The sequence below is a fragment of the Haematobia irritans genome, chromosome 1 (genome assembly GCF_050003625.1).
Source record: "Haematobia irritans isolate KBUSLIRL chromosome 1, ASM5000362v1, whole genome shotgun sequence".
Classification (NCBI taxonomy): domain Eukaryota; kingdom Metazoa; phylum Arthropoda; class Insecta; order Diptera; family Muscidae; genus Haematobia; species Haematobia irritans.
The window spans coordinates 16,798,465-16,811,252 of NC_134397.1; the positions used below are offsets into that span (position 1 = coordinate 16,798,465).

General features: G+C 32.7%; 1 protein-coding gene across 2 annotated transcripts; it reads right to left on the reverse strand.

Moving 5' to 3' along the window:
- Positions 1–784: 784 nt before the first annotated feature.
- On the reverse strand, positions 785–8,537 carry Sodq (Sodesque). Of its 2 annotated transcripts, none has more exons than XM_075289459.1 (3): positions 8,107–8,537; positions 1,236–1,445; positions 785–1,161 (listed from the first exon to the last, which is right to left on the reverse strand). In XM_075289459.1, exons 1-3 carry the CDS (start codon positions 8,374–8,376, stop codon positions 871–873), a joined length of 771 nt encoding a protein of 256 aa, XP_075145574.1. In that variant the 5' UTR covers positions 8,377–8,537; the 3' UTR covers positions 785–870. The 2 variants fall into 2 exon arrangements, with proteins under 2 accessions (XP_075145574.1, XP_075145573.1); XM_075289458.1 differs by having other exon boundaries at positions 8,029–8,537.
- Positions 8,538–12,788: the final 4,251 nt, after the last annotated feature.

The window sequence follows — 12,788 nt, forward strand, 5'->3', positions numbered from 1 at the left end:
TTTCGCTTCCCATTGGTATTTTAGTTAATATAAATTCCGACGGGCCTTATTTTTTGTATACAAAAGAAATTTCCGCTAGGGGTGCATACCTGGCTTATGGGTATCCGAAGTTCTGCTAGACTTTTATGCCGAATTAATTTCCTGTTGCATGACAATGAGGCAGTTTTTTCATGCGTTTCTCATTTGAGAAGATTAAAACAGTCGATAACACCGTCATTCACAAGTCAGCTTTGTCATCAGTCTAATGAAAATGACGCCTATACTTGTTTATCTATTAGATTCGCTACGCAATGGAATTTCAGTAAACATAAACTCCGAAGAACCTTTTTATAGATATATAAAGGATATAACCGGTAGAGTTGCATATCAGGCTTATGTATAGCAAAAGTTTCGCTAGACGTTTATATCGGGTTCATTTCATGTTGCATGGAAATGACCCAGTTTTGATATGTTGTTCTCATAGGGGAAAATTAAAACAATCGATAATACCATCAACTCCAAAATTTCGCTAGCGAAAGTAGTAGCTATGCTTTTTTTATGGACAGGGGTCATTTTCTTTTGCATATCAATAAGGCACTTTTGCAATGTGTTTGACAGAGATAATTTTCCTATCCCTAAGAAGTGCTTAACTATATTTGCCAGCGAAATTTTCGTGAGGACGATATTATCGATTGTTTACATTTTCTCAGTTTTGTCATGTGTTTTTCATAGGAGAAAATTCCGTCAATATTCCATTGGACGATAATGCCGTCATGATTGATAATCCAAATAAAAAAAAACTAAATTTGTTTGAGTTTTCTTAAAAAAATATATATATTTAATATATATGTATAGTTGGGTGCATTAAACATATGAATATCGAAATTAAAATTATTTTCTATTTACAGTTGGTATTGGCATTGGTACTTTCATAATACTGATGATTCCACAAGCTATTGCAGCACCTACTGAATTTTCTTCGTTCTGATATGCCTGCGCATCGGGTATAGCGTGTAAGGGTGATGAAAATACCTCAGCATTGAGAGCACTATTCAAATCGATTGGTCTCTCATGGATTACCACAGAACGTCCAATAATGCCATTGTAACCGAATAAAGTCAAATAAATGCTTATAAATCCAACAGAAACTTCTCCATTCTCTTTGACATCGATATTGCCCAACTGGAAAAGAAAGTAATTATAGTATTTAATAATTTAATAATAAAAAATGAATATTTTTTGTATATGACACTTACAAAGTTATTGGCAAATTGTCCTCCAGTTGATGTGCATCCATCTGTCAGATCTCCATAGGTGTGTATATGCAGAGCATGTTTACCAGCCGGTATTCCGGTAGCATTGAGAGTAACCTTTACATCATTGTTATAGGGCAATTGTTGGAAAGTCATTAAACCATCAATTCCTTCTCCAGATAACTTAGCTCCAGCCTGCCAGTGAGGGGCTACCTATTTTGGAGCATAGAAAATGAAACATGTGCATGCATATAAAACATTTTTTTCTGATGGAAATGATTAAAGCCAATTGGGGTAAGGATATGCCAATTAAAGCCAATTGGGCACGTATATGGTAATAAAATCTTGGAAGTATTATTAATTCCTGAGGGTTTGTTGAAGAGGAAGAGATCATAAAATGTAGAATGGCAAAAATGTAAACCCCAAATGTTTTCTCCTTCACATGTCAATAATTATAAGTCGCTCAGTGCACCATGGCATCTTATTTATTTCTACCGTTTTGGGCTATGAATATGAACCAGGGATGGAAAATGCAGTACTATCGTACTTTTTTAAATACTTTTTCACCCTAGTCAGTACCGTAGTACCCCCGCAAATGATTTAGTACCTTTTGTGTAGACATTTTTGAGCCGATCTCAGATTTATGGTACACTAGATTGACGAAATATTTAAAATATTTTGAGAAAACGTCTTTAACAAACTTACCAAAAACTAAAAAAAATATTATTTTGCAAAAATGTTGTCAAAATTTTATTTCTATTTAAAATTTTGTCAAAATTTTAGTTCTATAGAAAATTTTGTCAAAATTTTATTTCTATAGAACATTTTGTCAAAATTTTTTTCTATAGCAAATTTTGTCAAAATTTTTTTTTCTATAACAAATTTTGTCAATTTTTTTTTTCAATAGCAAATTTTGTCAAAATTTTATTTCTATAGAAAATTTTGTCAAAATTTTATTTCTATAAAAAATTTTGTCAAAATTTTATTTCTATAGAAAATTTTGTCAAAATTTTATTTTTATAGATTTTTTAAATTTTATTTCTGATGAAAACTTTGTCAAAATTTTTTTTTCTATAGCAAATTTTGTCAAACATTTTATTTCTATAAAAAATTTTGTCAAAATGTTATTCCTCTAGAAAACTTTGTCAAAATTATATTTCTATAAAAATTTTGTCAACATTTTATTTCTATAGAAAATTTTGTCAAAATTTTATTTCTATAGAAAATTTTGTCAACATTTTATTTTTATAGAATTTTTTTTAATATTATTTCTGATGAAAATTTTGTCAAAATTTTATTTCTATAGAGTATTTAGTCAAACTTTTATTTCTGTTGAAAATTTTGTCAATATTTTATTTCTATAGAAAATTTTATTTTTGTAGAAAATTTTGTCAAAATTTTATATCTATAGAAAGTTTTGTCAAAATTTTATTTCTGTAGAAAATTTTGTCAAAAATTTATTTTTATTTATCTACAGAAAATTTATGAAATACCATGAATTCTACCACTCTACCAAACCGTAATTACAATACTACTGTAGTTTTTGTAAGTGTATATAAAACGGAAAAAAAAATATATTTAAAATTAAGGAGTTGTCCAACAAAAGTTAGTCCAAAGGTGCTCTTGACAATAATCTTCCAATGGAATTTTTGTTGAAATTTAGTGAAAAGTATTTTTTTGCTCAAAAAAATACTTTTTTTGTAAAGGGTGATACGGTCAAAATTTGGTCAATATAAACTTGACGTATTTCTTTCAATTTTGCATTTAAAAAACCTGAACACCCCTCATTTTGAAGGTGTGTGTGTGTAGAATGTTGCTCATATTTTGATTTTGGAATTCACTCTTCAGTTGTCAAAATGCCGTCCAAGCAAGAAGAGCAGCGTACCAAAATTTTGCTCGCGCATCGCGAAAATCCTAGCTACTCGCACGCAAAGCTGGCAAAAATCGCTAAAAGTTGCCAAATCAACCGTTACAAATGTAATTAAAGTGTTTGGGGAACGTTTGTCGACAGCCAGGAAGTCTGGATCGGGGGGAAATCGAACACCGGAAGCAGCTTAGACGACAAAGAGAGTTGCCGGTAGTTTCAAGCGAAACCCTAACCTCTCTCTCTCCGAGATGCCGCAAATAAGCTGGGTGTATCGTCTACAACCGTGCATCGAGCCAAAAAATGAGCCGGACTATCGACTTACAAGAAGGTTGTGACTCCAAATCGCGATGATATACAAAATACGACGGCCAAAGCGCGATCCCGGAGGCTGTACACGACGATGCGGACGAAGTTTGACTGCGTGGTAATGGACGACGAAACCTACGTCAAAGCCGACTACAAGCAGCTTCCGGGACAGGAGTTTTATACGGCAAAAGGAAGGGGAAAGGTAGCAGATATTTTCAAGCACATAAAACTGTCAAAGTTCGCAAAGAAATATCTGGTTTGGCAAGCCATCTGTACCTGTGGCTTGAAAAACAGCATTTTCATAGCTTCCGGGACTGTCAACCAAGAAATTTACGTGAAAGAGTGTTTGAATAAACGTCTGCTGCCTTTCCTGAAGAAACACGGTTGTTCCGTACTGTTTTGGCAGGATTTGGCATCTTGCCATTACGGTAAAAAGGCCATGGAGCGGTACGCCGCCAACAACGTGCAGGTGGTTCCCAAGGACAAGAACCCTCCCAACACGCCAGAGCTCCGCCCAATTGAGAAATACTGGGCTATTGTCAAGCGGAACCTAAAGAAGACCAAAAAACTGCTAAGGACGAGCAGCAGTTCAAGGCAAACTGGTTTTCTGCGGTGAAGAAGGTGGACAAGGTGGCTGTACAAAATCTGATGGCAGGTGTCAAGCGTGAGGCCCAGCAATTCGGATTTGGAAAAGCGAAAGCCTAACTGAATATTTTTCCTGAATTTTATACTAATTGAACTTGAAAAAGAAATTTAATTTGATTTTTTAAATAAACGATTTCACCGATTTACACGCGTTTTCCCTTGACCAAATTTTGACCGTATCACCATTTACTTTCTTAAAAATTGTATTTTCCATCCCTGATATGAACTAATACAGGACCCCAAAAAAAATTATATGGAAAATTATGAGTACAGTATGAGCTTGCACGTAATTAGAGGCTTATCAATAGATTCTAATTCTCCTGCTATATGTAGGTTAGGTTAGGTTATGTGGCAGCCCGATGTATCAGGCTCACTTAGACTATTCAGTCCATTGTGATACCACAGTGGTGAACTTCTCTCTTATGTAGGTTAGGTTCCCTGTTCCCTGCTAGGTTCCTGTGGTCATGTATTTATATTAGATGAATATTGTACTGTTCAGCCATTTCGTTGAGAGATTTCCGGTAGTCTATGGCCTAGCATATCTAGTGTGCGGTGTAAGAGCATGCAGGCAGATAGAGGTATTCCAACAGATTCTAGTTCCACGACCAGTTCCATGACTAGTTCTTTCTTTTCAGGATTTAACCATGGACCATTTTCCTTTGCATTATTACTTCGTCAAGTTCCCTTTTCCACTTTGGTTAAGTGGATAAAGATCCAAAACTGAGAGAGCCCATAAGCGAGAAGTGAGACACTACTGATGAACTTATTATTGCGGCAGCAGCATTGGAAGGGCGATTTATCCGTTCTAACATCCACTCAAGCCTTCCATTCTAACATCTACCATCTACTGTCAATAACATATAGCCTCAAAGGTCCTTTAATGGCAGGGAAGCTATATTGGTATTTGGTAGATTGGTAGAATTCTTGATGTTGTTGTAGATTTTGCAACATATGTTATTTCTCTCTATCTAATTTTGAGAAAATTTTCTATAGAAATAAAATTTTTACAAAATTTTTTATAGAAATAAAATTTTTCAAAAATTTTCTATAGAAATAAAATTTTTAAAAAATTTTCTATAGAAATAAAATTTTGACAAACTTTTCTATAGAAATAAAATTTTGACAAACTTTTCTATAGCAATAAAATATTGATAAAATTTTCTATAGAAATCAAATTTTGACAAAATTTACTATAGAAATAAAAATTTAACAAAAATGTTTATAGAAATAAAATTTTTCAAAAATTTTCTATAGAAATAAAATTTGCAAAAAAATTTTCTATAGAAAACAAATTTTAACAAAATTTTCTATAGAAATAAAATTTTGACAAACTTTTCTATAGAAGTAAAATTTTGACAAAATTTTCTATAGCAATAAAATATTGATAAAATTTTCTATAGAAATCAAATTGTGACAAAATTTACTATATTTAGAAATAAAATTTTGACAAAATTTTCTATAGAAATACTTTTTTGACAATATTTGCTATAGAAATAAAATTTTGACAAAATTTTCTGTAGAAATAAAATTTTGAAAAACTTTTCTATAGAAATCAAAATGTTTACAAAATAAAATAAAATTTTTTGGTAAATTTTTCTCCAAATTTTGGTAGATTATTTTTGGCTCGAGTGACAACCGTGAAAAGGACTCCTTTTTATGGCATCCGGCACTAGCTGTTCATGGACTAATTCTGGATTTAAACACAGATATCATATAAATAAAATGTTAACAAAATTTTTTATAGAAATAACATTTTCTATAGAAATAAAATTTTTAAAAAATTTTCTATAGAAAACAAATTTTAACAAAATTTTCTATAGAAATAAAATTTTGACAAAATTTTCTATAGAAATAATTTTTTGACGAAATTTTCTTTAGAAATAAAATTTTAACAAAATTTTCTATAGAAATAAAATTTTGACAAAATTTTCTATAGAAATCAAAATGTTTACAAAATTTTCTATAGAAATAAAATAAGATTTTTTTGGTAAAATTTTCTCCAAATTTTGGTAGATTATTTTTGGCTCGAGTGACAACCGTGAAAAGGACCCCTTTTAATGGCATCCGGCACTAGCTGTTCGTGGACTAATTCTGGATTCAAACACAGATATCATATAAAGAGTCGAGGAAGAATGGTCTATTAGTTAAAGACAAAGACAGAACATGTTATGTACTACAAAGGATGAGGGTCTTCGTGTTTCATTGCCCAGCAAAAAAAGCGTAGCCAAAAAAGTAGTGAAAATGTTCTTTTTGGATCCGGAAGTGGAGTAAAATTGCCGCAGAAGCGATGAATTTAACATGGGCTTGTCATAGGACGGATGTCCACCATTTTAACAGCTGTTGCACTCAATTTGAATCACTTCTTAAGGTGTTACCGGAATTCAGTGTTTCAAAAAAATATTTTTGAAATTTTATTTATAATTTTTGATGCATCCCTACACGGATGAAAAAGACTGTTTTTCATATGTTTGGCTATAAACATTATATGTTTGGAACACAAATTTTTAAACACAATATTTTTGAGTGCAAGCATATAATGTTCATAAACTAGTATAACTTGTTTGGGACATATATGTTAATATGTTAGAACATATTATGTTTGGGACATAAAATGTTTGTAAATATAATATGCTTGGATGCAAACATATATTAATTTAGAAATAGCCTATAAACATATATGTGTTTAGTAGCTTGGAGCGCTATTTAACAGGGAGCGATATTGAATTAAGTTGGTGGTTGTTGCTTGTTATTACAAAATTAACATTTTATTTTTCCTTGGGCAATTGATCAGCTACTTCTTTGATCCTTACAAACTGTGTGGTCCGCTGTTCGAATCCCCGTCCGGCAAAAGGTAAAATTAAAATAAAAAAATCATACAATTGAATAATTTCTTCTACAATGTTTGTATTACAGAAAAAGGTACTAAGAACTAAAAAATCTCGTGGAAGTGAGAAAGATGTGGGGGAATATACAATTGGGCAGAAACAAAATTTTGAGCATTCAGCTCGAAAACCTATGTTGTTAGCACCTATATTACCTGTTTATTTTCATAATTCATTATGATTGTAAATATATAAATAAATAAATAAAATTTTGAGCACAATATTGTTTGGGAGAATTTTTTTTAAGCATATAATATTTTTGGGTGCAAAATGCTTCCAAACATATTATATGTTCACATAATAACATATTGTTTTTTGGAAGACAACATTATTGAATTTGGATGCAAAAATACAAAATGTTTGGAACTTAGACTACCCAAACATATATTGTTTAGACCAATGTGCTTTCAAACATATTATATATTGGAAGAGATCAAACATATAAATGTTTGGGCAATACCCAAAAATGTATATGCTTGAAGCAAAATATGTTTGGGAGTATATGTTACAGAAGCGATTTTTTGTGAGGGTGTACGCTTGTATGAAACGTTTGACCTCAAATATTTTCAAAAATTCGCAATTTTTCTACAATGGATTTAACATTTTTTCGGCAACATTTTAATAATTTTTACTATATTATTAATTCTTAGTCCGTTTTTAGCCAATTTGAAACCAAAAAAGTTAAAATTACCCACTCAAAATATGAAAAACGAGAGTTATAAAAAATTGAATTAAAAGAACTTGCTGTGTAGTTAAAATGAAGATCACCTTTGGGAGGACATTTTTGGAAGTGATTTTAAAGTCGTGCCTTTAGAAGAACTTCCGAATTTTTTCTGGGTACTTAGCATGCCCTGGTTTCCATGGTTAAACCCAAAATGATAGCCAAACAGGACTCCAAATAGCTTGACATAGTTGTAAAGGTTAATGGGGAGCGAACTGGATTAGTTTAGTTTAGGTAGATTTTCTTAAAACGACTTTCACCCAGAGTTAGGATCCATATATTTTTTATCTCAAACATTTTTTTTTTAATAATTCCGAAAGAAAATTTTCATTTTTGTTCAATGAATGGATGATGCCTTTTTCTTATCAACCTTACCCTCGCTGGATAATAGAGGGGCCAATGTGTAACAAAATATTCCCTTAATTTAGGAAAATATACCAGAGGAGTACGTACATAGGCCAAACCCAAATACGATGGATGGGGATGCACCAAATTGTAATTACCCCCACCGATGGGTACAGTTAAGCGTTCGAATCGTTTCACTTTTGTACCGGAAATTATTTTCACTTGTTCATCAGGCGTTGAGATATTCGAATTAGGTCGAAAGCGATCCAAAATACTTTGTCCCGTTACCGAACCGTTAAAATTATAGAAAATAACAGCAAATAAAATAAATTGAAGCAGACACATCGAACTGCGGCAGTGAGCCATAACACGAGCCATAATTACGTTTAAATGGAAGAGGAAATTTTAAAGTGAAATTTAAATGCTGGAAACTTTGGTTGGTAATTCGGTTTGAAAAATCCCGGGTATACAAACAAAATTTTGAATTTCAAATTATGAGGCGAGTTGGATAACCGTACGGTTGCAATGTTCGAAGAGTACTAAACCTTAAATTAATTTTGAATATGGCTTATTGGCATATTGAAGCCATGTATCGTTATTCTCGGAGTGGTCTAGCATCGCTGCTAGCTTTCGTTAATAATGATGTTAATGATTATTGTGTTTTTATTCTATTCTAAATTGAAATGGAAGTTACCTTTTGTGTGTTGGGCTTTTGGCTATTTGTTTGTATGGGTTTTTCACGCTGACTGCTTCGCTTAATTACAGGTGATACAGAGCCACTACCCCTCTTCGAAATGCAATCCCCATATTACCATTGGAAAACTTACCACATTGTTACCCTCTTTAATAACCATTTGCACTTGGCTATGTGCTGATTGCGTGTCTTTACCCTTCAGGTTCTTGATTTCTGAGGTGTCATTTATGATCGGTAGGTTGAAATTGGTTAGTGATAACATAATTTGATGGTATTGTCAATATGACAACAACAACAACAATGACCACATCATTAGAACCTTTTTTTTTACAAATACATACAAAGTTGTTGGAGCGTTCAACCTCACCAAAATTGATTGCATGCAATTCTTTCATTGAATAGAATAATTAATAATCAACTAGAGATGTTTATTTTTATTAACAGAACAACATTAAAATTGTAAATAGGCTATTAGGCATCGAATCAATGTAAATTGAGATTCCACAATGTTACCTTCTAAGGTTAACTTTGAGGACAAGGCGATAGACTTTTTTGTACGGTACTTATACAGGGTCATCCTGTTAGTTTTGTAAAGGTGGAGCTGGGAGCTAAATAAAATTTTGACAAAAATTTTTATAGAAAAAAAAATTGACAAAATTTTTATAGAAATAAAATTTTTACAAAATTTTCTATAGAAATAAAATTTTCAGAAATTTTCTATAGAAATAGAATTTTGACAAAATTTTCTATAGAAATAAAATTTTGATAAAATTTCCTATAGAAATAAAATTTTGAAAAAATTTTCTATGGAAATAAAGTTTTGACAAATAAGAACAAATAGGGCAGTAGGTGTTGCCAATATAGTCCAGGAGGTAATATTTCTATTTGAGGAAATATTATAATTCCAACATTCAGACTTCCGGGACATACTATTGCAGTTTTCAGGTACAGCATATCTCCAGTTGAATGAGGAGTTTTCCGCAGATCGATTTTTTTTTCAAAAATGACTCCTTTTAGAGTACAACAAATAGTGAAGAACAAATAGGGCAGTAGGTGTTGCCAATATATATTATAACTCTACATTCAGAATTCGGGGACATCCTATTGCAGTTTCCAAGGACATCATATCTCAAGTTAAATATTATAATTCCAACATTCAGGCTTCGGGGACATCCTATTGCAGTTTTCAGGGACAGCATATCTCCAGTTGAAGGAGGAGCTTTCCGCAGATCGATTTTTTTTTTCAAAAAGGACCCCTTTTAATACTCTTTCAGAGTAGAACAAATAATGAAGAACATCTAGGGCAGTAGGTGTTGCCAATATAGTCCAGGAGGTAATATTTCCATTAGAAGAAATATTATAAATCCAACATTCAGACTTCGGGGACATCCTATTGCAGTTTTCAGGGACAGCATATCTCCAGTTGAATGAGGAGTTTTCGGCAGATCGATTTTTTTTCAAAAAGGACCCCTTTTAGAGTACAACAAATAGTGAAGAACAAATAGGGCAGTAGGTGTGGCCAATATACCCAGGATGTAATACTTCCATAAGAGGAAATATTACAACTCTACATTCAGAATTCGGGGACATCCTATTGCAGTTTCCAGGGACAGCATATCTCAAGTTAAATATTATAATTCCTACATTCAGACTTCGGGGACATCCTATTGCAGTTTTCAGGGACAGCATATCTCAAGTTGAAAGTTGAGTTTTCCGCAGATCGATTTTTTTTTTCAAAAAGGACCTCTTTCAGAGTAGAACAAATAATGCAGAACAAATAGGGCAGTAGGTGTTGCCAATATAGTCCAGGAGGTAATATTTCCATTAGAGGAAATATTATAATTCCAACATTCCGACTTCGGGGACATCCTATTGCAGTTTTCAGGGACAGCATATCTACGGTTGAATGAGGAGTTTTCCGCAGATCGATTTTTTTTAAAGGACCCCTTTTAGAGTACAACAAATAGTGAAGAACAAATAGGGCAGTAGGTGTGGCCAATATACCCAGGATGTAATACTTCCATAAGGTGGGTACTATGTTTGTTGGCACGAAAAAAACTTCACTTAACCATTCTTTCGCGTTGAAAAATGAGAGTGTTGACAATACATTTCGAACGAAGAAAACAGCTATTTTGGAGCTATTCCGCGTTTATTTCTCCGCAATTTAATTGACAACATCGCCAAATGTCATACTATTTTTAATTATACATACGCAGCAGCTGATTGTTCAGATACACGCATTCATGATAATTGTTTTGAAAAGTGTTTTCTACCAGTTTTTGGATTGTTTTGCAAAAAAAATCTCATACAGCACTGGACACTAATAATTGTTAAGAATAAAGCTCCAGTCGCTCTACTCCTGGTGTCTTACCACATTCTGCAACAGCTTTTACAACATGTGGTACATTGTCTTCTTCAGCTTTTCCAAATGGATACCGTCAATTTGTAACGCACATCAAAAAAACATATAATTCCGGTGTTATGCAATCTTTTACATCATCCGCAGCAATGGGTTCATAATTCGTTCAGCAACAAACTTAATTCGTTGGTGTCCACAATATCTACATAATCGCATTGCATTAACAGTGGACAAGAGTGTACTTATGCACATGCTGTTGCCGCCTCACTAGCAATTTCAACTCCAGTGGTCACCACCACAGTTCCCACAAAGGATAATAACGCCATTTCATTTGCCAATATTGTTACATCGGGGGGAACAACCAACTTAAGCCCATAACTCAAGTTCAAGGGTAGTTCCTAAGCCAAAGTCACTGTTCCCGACTTATATTTCGTCACAAAGGGATGTTAGTGTTCTATACCAGACTCTTCGTTGACTGAAATTAATACATTGAGAAGCAATTGGCTGGTTTACTGAAGGATGTTATACTCTCCCAATGTATAAGTTCCAATAACTATTTCAGTCACGTTATGAAATTCAACCAGTGTTTTGAATTGATAAAATGCAAGAATGCCGCTAACTGAAATTTAAAAGCCACAACGAAATTAAATCGTTTCATTCCAGCCATTTGGACAAATGATGAATATAAGAAAATTATTTTGCTATTTAAATAAAAATTATTTAATTATTTACTATAAACATTTATTTTGGATATAACTTTGTTCAGAAAAATTTACTAATTTTATATTAAAAAGTATAAAACGTATAAGACCACCCAATTACCTATACCCCGGTATATAAAAATAAGACAAGTTCGATTATAATTTTATTATGAGTTTTTATTAATTTGTACATTTATACACTAATTAAAGACCCTAGAACACAATGTTTTCTTTTCTGGATTATCAGCTTTCTTTCATTAATATTGTTATATTTAAAAATTTTTAATTATCATTTCTCATATTTAGCTTTCATGTTGTTTCCATTAAAAATTAAAATTGCATTAACATTTCTTTTGTTCAGTTCTCATTCATTTACGCCTCTTACACACAAAAAACGAGCTCGCTTAACAAATAGAAAAGGGAGCAATTACGAGGAGCGGTAAAATAATAAAAAAAATACGATTCATTTCTTTGTAAAAAAATGGGTGTTGAATGTAGAAGCACTGGGTTTACAGAGATAAGACGAAATCGTTTTTAAGCATATTTTAAAAAAGAAATCTTCATCGATTACATCTGCAGTATTATGACAATTAGCTTCTTCTACTTCTTCGTGTTCTGTGCAAACATTATGTTGCATAACATTAGTCAATTCTAAATTAGCAGGGGATGATGATAAATGGTGGCCTGGTTGTATCTCTACAATATGACGCTGATGGAATGCTATTGTTGCTGATGGCTGAAGCGATGACGGTACCGTTGTAATAGGCGGAGTTTCCAACGGGCACCGGTCGCCGATTGGAAACTCCTAGAAGACATTCCTTAGGGGTAAAATTTCACCCAGCCACTTCTTCGCCAGCAAAATCCAATTTAACAACATCACCTGGTAAACATTCCTCCACATCAACTTCATTCTCTGCCGTATTTATACGGTTCAATGTCATTGTAATATCTGGACCAGACTTAAGTCCCACGGTAGCTCCTGCTAAAGCCATTGTAGTGGTGGGAACAACAACATTCGATCCAGCTGCTGGTGATA